The 14,122-nt window shown below is 47.0% G+C and overlaps 2 protein-coding genes across 2 annotated transcripts in view; one reads left to right on the top strand and one right to left on the bottom strand.

Moving 5' to 3' along the window:
* Window positions 1-2,346, top strand: part of SYP (synaptophysin) — a 28,410-nt gene extending 26,064 nt beyond the window's left edge. Inside the window, exon 7 of the mRNA XM_033173940.1 lies at window positions 70-2,346. The gene's annotated coding sequence lies outside the window, so the exon portion shown is untranslated. The remainder of the gene's footprint in view (window positions 1-69) is intronic.
* A 4,682-nt stretch (window positions 2,347-7,028) lies between these two features.
* TREX2 (three prime repair exonuclease 2) lies at window positions 7,029-13,459 on the bottom strand. Its single transcript, XM_033173941.1, has 2 exons — window positions 13,375-13,459; window positions 7,029-8,523 (listed from the first exon to the last, which is right to left on the bottom strand). The coding sequence occupies exon 2, from the start codon at window positions 8,515-8,517 to the stop codon at window positions 7,840-7,842; it is 678 nt and encodes a 225-aa protein (XP_033029832.1). The 5' UTR covers window positions 8,518-8,523; window positions 13,375-13,459; the 3' UTR covers window positions 7,029-7,839.
* Between the last annotated feature and the right edge of the window lie 663 nt (window positions 13,460-14,122).

Below are 14,122 nucleotides of genomic sequence, written 5' to 3'. Positions count from 1 at the left end.
TTCCCTTTTTTTCTGTGTTCATCTACTTTCTCTCCCTCTCTCTCTTTCTCTCTCTCTCTCTCCCCACAGGTCCCTACCCCCAGCAGTAGGAGGCGTTGTGTGGAGGAAGCTACCATCCTGTCCCTGCCCCCCATGTCCCCTTGTGCAGGGGAAAGGGGGGGCCGGTGGGTGCTTGCACTGGGAGGGGGCTGGTGGGGTGTCATCCCTCCCCCTCCCAAATGAATGTAGATGTTTGTGCTGTTTATATATATATATATTATATATATGAGAGAAACTACAACTAGAGATAGACCGCCCCCTCTCCCATTGCCTCGTGCGCACACACTCTGCCCGATCTCATTTCCCATCCCTGGGACAGCTCCGTGACTTTACATGGCTCCCTCCCTTTTTACCCCTGCCATCTCGGCTCCAGACCCCCAAACCTCCCAGCTACTCCTAGCTCTCCAGTCTCCTCTCTAACTTGCCCCCCCGCCATTCCCTTTGAACCCCACCCACCCAATGTTGTGGAAAGCATGGCATGACTCTCACTTCTCTCTTGACACTTCGCCCCCAACGTGTGGCAAATGCTCCTCCATCTCCCCTCCGCATGCCCCCCATGAACACCAGCTGGTCATGGGGGAGGGGTTTGAGATTGGAGGCGATTCAGTTGCCATCTTCAGTGTCTGAATGCCAGGCAGATTTGGGGTTTATTAAGGGGTTTGGGGTTCAATATTATATTCAGCGCTTTAATTAAGGTTTTTAACACTCACTTCTCCATTCCCAGCCCCTCTTCCCAAAAGTTTAAGGGTCAGGATAGAGGGCAACCAAAATATTGGGGGAAATTGTCTCCTGCTTCTCCTCCCTGTTGGTCTGTATTGGGGATGTGGGGTGTTAAAAGGAGGATGATCATAACGGGGGAACCCGCAGCACTGTGGTGTTTGTTACGGTTTGGAGGTTGTGTGTGCACGTACGTAATCTCTGCAGAAGGGTTTATTCTGGAGGGGAGACAAAAGGCAAAATGTGGGGTGAGAGTATCATTCCCACTGAGTTGTATTTCTGGGGGTTACATTCCCCCCCCCCCAATACCAGTATGTATGCCATGATCACCAGTGAAGCTTGGGGCCCACAGCTCAGGGCGGGGGGAGGACCAAGGGGGGAGACTCTGTTATACATCCTTTTTCCTTTCCCCCTCTCTTTCCTTCTCCTTCTAAGGTTGCATATTCAAGATACTTGAAAGTGGAGCCATCTGGATCCCTTTTTTTCAACTCATTGTACTCCCAGTCAGGGTGATTCAAGTGTCCCCCCACGACCTTGGTTCTGAGGCCATTGTGAGAAGCATGTGGGGTTTCTGTCAGGCAAACAGCCCAACAGGAATTGCACAGGACGTACAGATTGTATGAACTGACACCTCCACACAGAACCTGTATGTAGAGCTGCCATGCTACTTCTGAGCATCTGTTGTGGCTCAGAAATGTCTAGGTCCAACGGGGAACCCAGGCAGCCTGTGCCTCTGCACAATTTCCACAGGGTACTGAACCCATTGATGGTTCTACATACTCACAATTTATTATTATTATTATTATTATTATTATTATTATTATTATTTATTACTACACTGCCCTTCATACACAGAAAGGAGGCCTACGGTTAATATGGGGATTTTGCTGCACCATGACAGTTGAGAGGAAGTGTTGTAGTTATTCTTGATTAATTCACATAGAATTTGTAGGGTGTAATCTTGTGGTTGTGGTTTCAGGTCGTAACCTTTAGCAGTTAGCTGGAAGTTGGTTCCATCTGGGTTTACTTCCAAGTAAATTTGTTTAGGATCGGGATAATATTAATCTCCCCCCACCCCACCTCTTCCCTCCTTCCCCCCCGTCTCCAGTTCATTTCATTGTCTGATTTATCCTTCTCCCAATCTTCTTTTTCACCTCTTGCTTTTTCTCATCTTTATGGTTCTCTTCCTATGGCCCTATTCTTTTTCCTGGCCTATCCCAAAATTCCTGCTCCTGTACTCTTAATCTGCAGCCTGCGGCCTCCAAACCAACCTATTTTCCATAGCAGCCAAAGCATCCCCCTCCCCATCTCCCCCTCCCAACATTCCCAGAGGCACTCTGACTATATATTACTCAGTGTCTGTGTATCTGATCGTGCCGTAATTGTGCGTTTCAGTTTGTCCGGCTCTTTGCCCCGGTCGATATCGTGATTTTTTCTTCCATCTTTAAATGACAAAAATACCAACGACAACAGCAGCAAAATGACCGGAAAAATATGCATTAATCCCCCAAATCTGCCCCCTCACCCAAAAGGTATAGAGAAAAAATGGATAAAAACCAAATAAAAAGGGAACGAAAATGTATTAAAAAAATAAGTATTTGAAGTGTCCTTATTTTGTCTTGTTCTTACCATGTTTTATATCTGTCTCCTAAACTCATATATAAGAATGAACTAAAATGGATGTAACCACCTATCTCCTGCAGACCTGTCCCCTCATGCCCTTCTCCAAGGTTGTGCACCTGCTCAGGTAATGGATGCATTAGCAAATAATGCATTTGCATTTGTTATTTGGGAGCCCTATGCCTCCCAAAACCCTCCTAGTGAGATGAAATTGCCATACCTCTTAGAGAAAGCCAAAGCCCCTTTCTTAGCACTCCTCTGTCTCCGATTCACCCAGTCACTTCAGGTCAGTGTGAGGACTCGTCCACACTTCTGCCTATCTTATGCCTGCAAAGCAAAGCACGGAGCTGAGTGGTTTTGCCATTGCCCCACCACTCTCGGAAAGCTGCTCTTTAGCGCTAAATCGGAGCAAACATCAATCTGGAGAAAACCCAGTTGACACTTGCTTCCATTCAGCAGTAAAGATCAGATTTCCTCGGGTGGTGGGGGAGAAAGATGGGGGACAAGGGCAAGTCTGAATGAGCCCTGCTACTCAGCAGTTTAGAATATTATCTGCACATCGTAGCTTTCAGAAGGGTGTTTATGGTTGAACTGGTGCTGCTCACAGCATCCACATGATACTATCAGCAATGAAATTGCAGTCTTAACTTTTTAAAACATTTAATCTCCCCCTCCTTTTTTACACTTAATATAAGTAAAAATAACTCAGTATGCATCTGTAGTCACCTCTGGTGTTAGAAGCAGGTTAGTGCAAAATATATTTTTTTTGGTCATGTGGGTGGTAAAATTTTGGTTGGTGGCCTCCATTGCCACACCCTTCCCCTGCGCTAGCCATGTCCTCCTGGGATCCAGTCAGAAGCTGGGGTGGCTTCTGTAATGCTATGCTGTCCTGTTTAAAGCACGATAATTGAGAGGTATAGCACTACAGTCTTTACCTTGACAAGGTTACTGTGAAGATAGATCACAAGGATTCATCCCCATTTATGTAAATACAAGCTTGCATACTTCTGTAAGGTGTCAGGTAGGGGCTGCTGAGAAACAGAAGGAACACCCTTTGCAGGCCTTTGCTGAAGTCATGCTTTACAGAAGTGATTTTGAGGAAACGGTTCCCAGGGTTTCTTAATGTTTCCTCACAGCAGTGCTTCTGAGCTACACCCATGTGATTCAAATAGTCATGTGCAGGAAAATCCCATATTGTATCACGCCCAAAAATAAATAAATCCTTTCCTGACTGACTGATTTGTCCATTAAGCCCTGTTTGCTAAGGGCTGGGAGGAGGCTTTGCTGTAAGGCACTAACAATGCCATCGGCTGTCCTTCCAGAAAAGTTAGCCACTTTGAAACAGCATTTAAGTTTACAATCTGGAACTCTGAGGTCATTTTGTTCTTCTTGCTTAGGTGTTTGTAAAAAGTATTTCAGGGAACCCCGAACCCTTGAGTTTCTCAGCAGCTTATTGGGGGTTTTCAGCGATACAAACAGAAATGCCAGCAAGCACCCCTAAATTATAGCTGACTATTCCTTCTTGTTTTCACTTGCAATAAACAAACCAAAAGATGGTTGGAGGCCTCATTATTGCCATTCAAGGGGTCAGGGGCAACAATGGTATCCATTGGGGCGGGGTCAGCACCCTGAGTAGACAAAATATGCATCCAGAGGTGCCTGGAACAATTGTGCAAGACACTGTGATCCTTTGGCTGATGTGCAAGGTTCTTCAGCATTGGGGTACATGAACAGGGCTGGCCGAGGTATATTGCTGGCTGATGCAGAGCAACAAATGTCCCTCCTCCAGACACAGAGTAGCCAGTGCCAGTCAAGTTTATTTGGGGACTGCAGATGGAGAATTGCAAACCTCACTTTGCCTAACAGTAGAGCTGGTGCTGTGGAAAGGCTTTCTGAAAGTACAAGGTGAAACATCACTCTTCCAACCTGAGTTCACAAGATAAGAAACAGTAAAAGTACAGAGGCAAGAAAGAATCCAGCACTTCCGCCAAGGAGTGGAAATGCTTCTTTTCCACATTTTGTCTTTCCACTGGGGATCACTGAGGGAGCTTCGTGATTGATTGGGGATTTGAACCCAGGACTCACCAGGCCTATTCCAACACTCTAGCCCTGCTATACACCGACTCTTTTGGTGATTTTGTCTTGGTATCACAAGTGTGAGAATTTCATGTATTTAAACATGAAGCTTGTTGGGCGAAGGAAATCAGGCTGAAAATGTGACTGCATTATATGCTCCCCCCCCCCCAGGACTCAAAAACCTCTCCCTTCCTTCCCCATTAAAAACTGTTGAGTCAGAATGTGAGGTGCCAGACACACACTCCTGCCATTTTAATCTGGAAATTGAGAGCTGATAAAGCACTAACTGTCAGTGCACTAATTTAGGGTAGAGAACAAATGGGCCTCTAGGTACACTTTTTGGGACTACATCTCCCATCATGCCTCCTTATTGGCTATGCTGGTTGGGGCTAATGGTGATCAAAGACTGCCCTAATGAACGAGAAGTAGTAAAATGCCATCTGCGACTGATAGATTTTGTAAGTACCTGCATTAAAAACAGTTTTTTTAAAAATCTGCTCCATCAGGCACTATTTTAATCTACCTGATTAACTGACTAAATGTTGTACCTTACACCTCTGGCCTTGGCATTTGACACTGCAAAACAAAGCAGAAGACTAACAGTAATTTTAAAAAGAGCTTTTATTGGGCATTGCAACAGAATAAATGAGAGGCACACACAAGAAATCAGGCCACTAATACAGGCAACAGGCTTGCAGAATAAACAGGAAGTATATCCTAGGAGGAACCCACAATTATTTATGTAATTCACTGCCCATAAGATGTTGCAATGGTGAGCAGCAGCAGATCAGGCCAATCAAAGCATGATTCAAGAGAGACCAATATAAGGTTCTGCACTTAGGCAGGAAGACAGCCATCTGCAAACACTCCTGAACATGGAATGCATCTTGTGGTAATGATGAGAGCATAGCAGCTAATAGACTGAGCTGTGAACGAAGTCCCCAGTTCAAAACTTACCTCACCACAATCTATTAGTGTCTATGCAAAACTAAGTTCATTGAGTTCAACAGACTTACTCCCAGGTAAGTGGGTATAGGGTGGCATTTGCCAGTGGTAAGCCCCTTTCAATCTGCCCCACCCATATTCTGCAATTCATTGATAATATTTTTGATGCATTCATTCATTGTTAAATTAATTGTATATAGCCAAAGCCTTCACACACAGGGCAAATGCAAGGCATTCCTCTAAAATCACAAAACAAAAGTCTATAAAAGACTACAGCATAGAAGCTTAAAATTTTAAATTGAAATGCATTAATATAACTAGCAAAGCTTAGCTGCCAGAGCAAATTTGGCTACAGATACGCAATTTGTAGAGTGTTTAACTATCACTTCTGGGGGGTATCAATCTGAAAACCAATAAAAATAGGAGATAAAAATTCTCTGGGCACCGTATATAAAGGGTGAATCACAAATGGTGCAAGACATCCTCAACCTGATTGCATCCATAAATGCATTTCCATGCCATCTGAGGTATTCCAAGGTATCTCCCCCCTCCCCTAAGGATGCTGAGGGCATCTGCTGAAACCGAAGCTCAACAAAGGCCCTGTGCAATTGTGGGAAAGTCAGCATCTCAAGGAAGTGAGGCCTTGAATGGTTGTCCTTAATTTGAGAGTCCCAAAGCGATCGTGGGTGCTCTGGCTTGCTTGGCGTCATGGTCAAATATCCAATTTCTAAGTTCACGTGAACTAAGGGATAAATATTTCCCCTCTTGGAGATTTCAAACCCTAAGCTTGTCTTGACACTTTTGTACCCAACCACCTGCCCTTAGCTGCTCCAACCAGCTGAGTTTGGTGAGAATATGGTCCTGAAAGGCATCAAGTCTATGCCAGTAGCTAAGATAGGCTGGACCAATTCTGGCCGCTATTGAGGGGAGACCCAACTCAGCTCTAAGATGAGCCAATAGAGTCCCAGGAGGAAGCCCCAATATCTGCCTCATAAATTTATTTTGTTGGACTTCCCATTCAGATTTGACACTAGTTCATCAAATTTCAGCCCCGTAAAGCATTTGTGTGCATTGATAATAATAGAGATCACCTTTACAGAGGACAGTGATTAACAATGTATTTGGGAAATTAACACTCTAAAATGCTAAGTATGATTACTGTCATGAGACATGAGTTCATTATGGCAATTCATATGTAACTTGGTATGTTCTGAATGTTAATCATAATACTTAAATAGCTGCTTTATAAATGATTAATGATGGGACACCTAAATTATATCCTACTTCCATATAACCTCAGGGAAAATAAAACTCCTTGGCATATGTTGTCTTTCTGTAGGTAAGGAGGGACAATGCAAAAACCTCACAATTGTTTATAATGTAGAGCTGTAGAAAGATAACCATACATGCACATTTCAAATATAATTCTCCCCATCACCTTTTCACCAAATTTAGTGAATAGACTTTTTACTTCAGTAAATACAGTGGAACCTCAGGTTACATACCATCCTCCTTACAAATGCTTTGGGTTGCGAACTTTGCCCCAGGATGCGAGCGGAAGTCGTGCGCCAGCAGCGCAGCAGCAGCGGGAGACACCATTAGCAAAAGCACACCTCAGGTTAAGAACGGTTTCCAGTTATGAATGGACCTCTGGAACAGATTAAGTTCATAACCGGAGGTATCACTGTAGACATATGGGAGAAGGTTGTGCCTCATCCCCCCCCCAAATAAAAGTGAATTCCCCTACAAAAAGTTTGGATAAATTATTCTTGTTAATTCATTTTATCACATTCATAACCCTTGTTTCCTTGGCAGTACAATCAGAGGCATGTCTGCTCAGAAAACCCCATAGTGTGTGTATGAGACTACAGCCTCAGAGTTCAGAGCATCATACATGGGCTTCCAAGCAGTATCCCACCCAGGCACTGATCAGACCCCAACCCTGCCTAATGTTATCAACGTGGCTGCATCAAAGTATCTTTAGACCAGGGACAGGAAACCTGTGTCCCTCACTCCACCCCGATGTTGCTGGACCACAAATTTCTATCATCCCTGTTGGCCATGCTGGATGGAAATTATGGAGTCCAAAGGTTGGCCACCCCTGCAGTAGAACATGTCTGGAGTAGGGAGAACATGTCCTGGGGAATCCTTCTATCTGAAACAGGGAAGCATCATTGCTAAATTATACTACCAAATATCTATTTAGTACCTTTCATCCTTACAACACTCCTTTGCCATACCCTCCAACATTTCTCCAATGAAAACAGGGACATCTTAAGAAAAAGCAGGACATTCCAGGATCAAATCAGAAACCAGGATGGCTTCTCCAAACCCCTAAGCTATTTCAAAGCAGTTACAAAAGTGTACAGGACAACACTTCAAGGTTTGATTCTGTGTGTATGTGCACTTGTGGGGAAAGAGGTCATGTCATCTTTCTTGCTATTAGTTCCTGCTTCTGCTTAGGCTGAGGGAGTACATAGGCCGAATCTCCCCCCAGCTATGCGCATTACGAGCTGCCCATGTCATTAGCTCAGGGGCTCTGGCAAGGAACACTTGTAGAAGAGTGAGCACATCACCTTCAGCTGAGTGGGCCCCATTAGGCCCACGTCCATAGAAACGTTCGAACAGTGCCCCAAGCCGGTAGCTCATGCCAGGAGATCTTTCTAGCTCCTTCAAGGCTGGCAGTGTGTCCAGGCAGCCGGTGCTCAGGGGCAGGTCAGTGTCCACTCGCCACAGTTCTGCACGAAGCAGGGGGAAGTCAAAGCCAAGGCCATTGTGGGCCACCAAGCAGATTGGGCCTGTTTGCCGCTGCAGAAACCCTTTTAGGATCTCCACCACACCGCTGTTGAAACCTGCTTTGCAATTCTCCTCCAGGTTTTGGTTGCTCAGTCCAGTAATCCTCTCTGCTTCAAGGGTGAAGGGCTTCTGGGGATCAACGCAGAGAGTGAGCTTGTCTATGATGCGGGGTAGCTGGGGCGTGGCTAGCAGGTGAGGGCGCTGGAGTGAACGGCGGTGCACTGCAAAGAGGCAGAGCTCAGCCAAGCGAGGCTGGTCAAGGGGCAAGCCGGTGGTTTCAAGATCGAGGAAGACAAATGTCTGGAAGTCCTGCAGAACTGCCATGGTTGGCTGGCACAGAGGAAAAGAACATTAGAATCTTTACATACGCAAGCAGGGATTAAATCCACAGCACTGGGTCATAATGAAAAGCAATAACATGAGCGCAGTTCTCCTCTACATGTGGAGAGAGTAGACAGAGATTCAGCTCACACAAATGCCACAGCAGTCTCAGCTGCAGAAGAGAAAAGCCACTGCCAAACCTCAGAAGTAACTCATCTCTTCACCAGGGGTAACAGCTCCACCCAGGCTTGCATGCATAACACTTCCATGCACAGTTCATCAGTCCTCCCACACCAGCAGTGAACAGACTGATACAGGAGAAATTACAGCCTAAATACAAAAGTAAAGGTAAAAGGACCAGTCGCGGATGACTCTGGGGTTGCAGTGCTCATCTCGCTTTACTGGCCGAGGGAGCTGGCGTACAGCTTCCGGGTCATGTGGCCAGCATGACTAAGCCACTTCTGGCGAGCCAGAGCAGCGCATGGAAACAGTGTTTACCTTCCCACCGGAGCGGTACCTATTTATCTACTTGCACTTTGACGTGCTTTAGAACTGCTAGGTGGGCAGGAGCTGGGACCGAGCAACGGGAGCTCACCCCGTCGCGGGGATTCGAACCGCTGACTTTCTGATCGGCAAGCCCTAGACTCTGTGGTTTAACCCACAGCACCACCCGCATCCCCAAAATACAAAAATACAATAGAATAAATCGTCAATAAAAATATAAAACAGCAACAACCCAGATACACCACAAATTGAGCACAAATTGAATTTGTACTCCCACCACAAAACAACTCTCCACACCCGAGGTTTCTCCCTGGAAACAGCTGCAAAAGCAGCAAAGTTCTAACAATTGCTCTCCAGGGCAAGACTAGCTGGCTTCACCTCCTGGCTTCTCAATGGGCAGCAGTACACCTGGTGCAGGAACAAAAGCAGCAGAGTGGCCAGGGAGGCTGAAGTTGGTTGAAGGCAGGGGCGTCGTAGGGTGGGGGCGGGGGGGGGCGGGCCGCCCCTCGTACCGCCCCTAGGTGGGCGTAACATTTTGGCGCGTGGGGGTGACTTGCGACGGCCCCTCCCACCACTCCCACGCGCCGCCGCTCCCTCCGTCACCCCGGGAGCAGCAGCGCTGCACGGACGGGGTGCTCGCTCGGCCGAGCGAGCACCCCGTTCCTGCAGCGCTGCTCCTCCCGGGGTGACCGGTGGGGAGTGGTGGGAGGGGCCGCCGCAAGTCACCCCCACGCACCGCTGCTCGCTCCGTCACCGTGGGAGCAGCAGCGGCGCACAGTGTGTGCGGTGCTGCTGCTCCCGGGGCGACGGAACGAACGGCGGCACGTGGGGTGACAAGCGGCGGCCCCTCCCATCACTCCCCACGCGCCGCCGCGCCGCTCCCTGCCTGCTGTGCTCAGGGAGCGGAGCCCGGGGCGAAAGGACAGGGGCAGGCCCGCTGGCCCAACCCCTCTCCTTTCCCCGGGACGGCTCCGCTCACGGAGCGCAGTGGGAGAGGGGCGGGCCAACTGGCCCGCGCGGAGGCGTTGTTCCGTGCGCATGCGTCATGACGTCATGCGCACGGAGCAACGCCCCGCCCCCATGGGTGCCACTGGGCTTGCCGCCCCCAGCAGCCCGGTGGCTAGCGACGCCCCTGGTTGAAGGTGCCATTTGAAGGAGCAAATCCTTGGTATGTTGACACTTTGTGGGCAGAGGTGGGGGGGGGCATTCTGTCACTATGGATAAGCTTCTAAATTCACCAAAAAGGACTGACAATGGGATGAGGAAGAATGCCCCTCTGCGTACTACCTCTGGCCACCCCGGTCACAAAATCAGACTGAGGCATGAGCATACCCAAGGTGAGGCAGATGGACAGTAAATCAATAAAAATTCTTATAACTGAGGTTCTGCCCCACCCTAACATAAATCCTGGCTACGCCCATGGACTGAGGCATAGTAAATTAAGTGTCTCTGCACCCTGCGTCAGCAAGAAGGCGTACCTAAAACTGTACCCCAGTCATTTTGCTGCCTTGAGCGCAACAGCATAACGTATGTAAGAAATACCCTTAAGTGCAAGGAAATTAAAAGGACCCAAGTAGAGAATGGAGGCTTCTGCCCAGTGCCCTGGAGGTTCTGCTGTAACAAACATTAGGTGGGATAAGCTCACAATTTACTACAGTTTAGATTGGGGGAAGTTTGTTGTGGTCCAACAAGAGGCCCTCTGCCGTCTTCATTCACTTTACTGTTGCTATGGATCTCCTGCCCTAATGCCACGATGACAACACATTTAATTTAATTATTATTTTAGCCAATCCTTCCATAGGTAGCTCAGTGCTATGCCAAAATGTTTGTGAATACCCAATGTGTCAATTTTATTATTTTTAACTGCAAGTTCCCAGCTATAATCGTGTGATGCAAAATTTTTGTGTCTCCTGCCTCCAAAATGTGTCCTTAAAAATTATATATACCGGTAATTGTGTCAGATCTACTTTTATTTCCCAGGCTATACTCATTTTGGCATGTAGCCTCTGCAGGGTTGGCCATGGGACAATGCACCCTCTGTCCCACAAAGATTAGTAACCCAAAGTATAGATTGTGTAGGTAGCACAGCCCACCCTGGCCAAAGGCAGCACCAAGTCCAAATGACAGTTATCTGCTCAAATCCACGGTTTGGGTTGTATGCATGCCTTTCCCACCTTGGCCCGTGATATATAGAAAGAAAGGACTATAAATTAAAAAAAAAAAAAACTTCCCCAACCCCATGGATGTTTCACTCATGCTGTTTCACAATAAAGGCAGCCATCTGCTCTGCAGAAGAGGAAGGAAAGGACCAGATAAACTACTACAGACAAATTGTAGTAGATCACAGTCCACACCCTACTAGGAAGAGGTCAGAGTCCACCCCCCCCCCAGTCTCTCTTTCCTTCTCAACAACCACAGAGAAGGAAGAAGTTGCATCTGACGGAATTCTCCCTTCTCTGAAACTCCTAAAGATACAGGATGCATTTTGCAACTCAGTCTACAGGCATGTGAACAGTGGGGACCAGACCAATGTGGGCTCAGTTTTCCATCCACAAAGTGGGAATAATATTGATCTAAGTTGCAGTGTTGCATACAAGGAAAACATATTATATCCTACCCTGCACTACCGCTGGAGCTGTAATAATGGATAGTGTGAGATGTTCCAGTCACTTCCCCATGTTTCACAGTAAAAAAACAGGAATCCTGGATGTCCCTGAAAGCCTCATGCTCTCTCCACTGCTCCTCTCAAGATCTTTCCAAATAATCCAAGATTTCAGTGTTCCAGCAGGACACCCCATCATTTAAGCCTCCCTCTTAACAAAACTATCCCCCCCCCCGAAAGGGGCAGGCTTTGGTGGGGGGGGCAGAACCTCAATTAATTGAGTACTTTGAATGCTTTAAAATGATTTCCGTGTATTTGGGGGGGGGACTGCCCCCTGCCCCCCCCCAGCTATGCCCATTCCCAGAGCGATGGACAGGAGCCCTGGACCACAGGCTTCTCTCTCTCTCTCTCTCTCTCTCTCAGCAATCTATAATCTCATAAAGGGTTTCTGGAGCCACAGTGCAAAGCTTTCTGAAAAGTGTCGTTCTCATCTGGCCATGGAAAATAGCTCCATTCAATCTTAGTTCGAAAGGCATGCATGAATGAAACAGCAGGAAGCATAATGTGCGAATGAGGCATGGAAGCATGTAGAATGCTCTTCTTGTCACATGCACACACAACATCACAGAACTAGAGAGTTAACTCAAAAGGGCAACTCAGTGATGAAGGGAGTGCAGCATGTTCCAGAAGACAAGTGGCTGGTGCTTTACAAAACATAAGCAGAAGGATACAACAGGAGAGGCTGAGCCTAGAGTCACAACAAACTGCTAAACTTCTGCAAAGTTTGCTTTGAGAAGACCCATTGATATTAATGGGCCAGCACTAATCATGTCCCTTAATGTCAATGGGTCTACTCATAGTATGGCTTTATGTTGGATACACTATGCCAGGGATGTCCAAAGTCTGTTTCAGGGGCCTAATCCAGCTCGCTGGTCAGTTTAATCCGGCCCCTGTGGCTGTTTATTTCCTGGGGTAAAATCCTGAAAAAAGCTCAACAACTTCAATTCTAAAAATAAAAATAAACAAATCAACAACTTTGGTTGGCCCTCTGGTTGGCCCTTCACTTCATCAAATCCGGCCCTCTTTGAAAAAAGTTTGGACACCACTGCACTATCCAATCTATTTACCGGTATCTTTTGGTTTTATAAGCTGTTTCTAAGTGACCTTTCAAGACAATAGCATTTCCAAGGCAACTTACATTGATACAGTAACAAGTATACGATTTCATGAAATTCAAAGTCTAAAACATACAATTAAGTTGGTTGACAGGGGTTTCAGGATCAACAGCTATGCGAGCTAAATGGAGCCCCCATGGTCTGGGGCAGTATACCTTTGAATACTGTGCTAAGTAGCGGGGCAAAGAACAAGGGAAGGTCTTCAATGTCAGGCTCTACTTTGGGAGCGTCCACACCCAGAGACGCCAGGCTGGGCGCCACCGCAAAGCAGGAAGGCTGAACGACGACGGGCTTCGGTCCAGGAAAGCGATTTACAGTACATGCTATAACCCCCAATGCACGCATACTCGGGAGTAAACACAGGAAATCATTGGGACGCGCTTCCAGAGGGAAAAAAGCAAAACAAAATCGGGTGGCAAATCGCACCCCTCCAGAATTAAAAAAAAACCCAAAGAACAGAACCATGTGATTTTCCTCTCAGCAATTCATTTCCTCCACCACCTCAAGAGAAGGAGAAGGAGAAGGAGAAAACTCCCGGGGACCCGTCCCCCGTCCCCCCGTTTGCCAAGTAAAACTCACCGGATGATTTACAGCTCACGGACTCCCCAACAAAAGTAGCAATGACTTCGGGCTGCGCGCGGCAGGCTTTTAAAAGCGGACTGCGGGGAAATCGAAACCAACAAGCCCGGGCAAGCCTTGCAATCCCGCCTCCGGACGTGACGGCGCGGGGGGGGGAGCAAAAGCGGTAGCTACACCCCCCCCCCGGGGCCTTTAAAGTTCATCCATCAGTTAAGCAGCGAATGGATGGGAGCTATTCGATTGGCTGCAAACCCCTCTTTGCCCTCTAGAGGGCGCATGCGTAAAAGAGCCGCTTATCTAGAGTCCCTAACATGGGCAGATGGGTCACGGAATCGGATTTATTATCATTATTATCATTAAACATATTTATTTATTTATTTATGCCCCTTCTTTTCCCCTGAGGGGTTTTTAAGCAAAAGTTTTCAAAGTGGTTTACATTTAGCAGCAGCAGCCATGCACTCAGACCTGAAACAGTAGAACCTTACCTTGGCTTGAGATACACATATTTTTAGGAGGCACCCTAGTTTTGAGATTTTATGTTGTTTTAAATTGTTGTTAATGTTGTATTTAAAATTGTTATAACATGTCCTGGGACCTCAGGTTGAATGGCAGGTAAACAACAGAAAATAAATGAAATTACTGGATGGATAGGAAAAAGCTTACCTGCTACCTAAAGCTTGTGCACCAGATGTGTAGCCCTGGGGATAGCATCCCGTTTTTTGGAGCAACCAACATTCCCCCAGGTGTG

This window comes from Lacerta agilis, chromosome 16, assembly GCF_009819535.1.
Source record: "Lacerta agilis isolate rLacAgi1 chromosome 16, rLacAgi1.pri, whole genome shotgun sequence".
NCBI lineage: Eukaryota > Metazoa > Chordata > Lepidosauria > Squamata > Lacertidae > Lacerta > Lacerta agilis.
The sequence above is the reverse complement of the archived record's forward strand: the minus strand, read 5'-3'. Positions and strand labels throughout refer to the sequence as shown.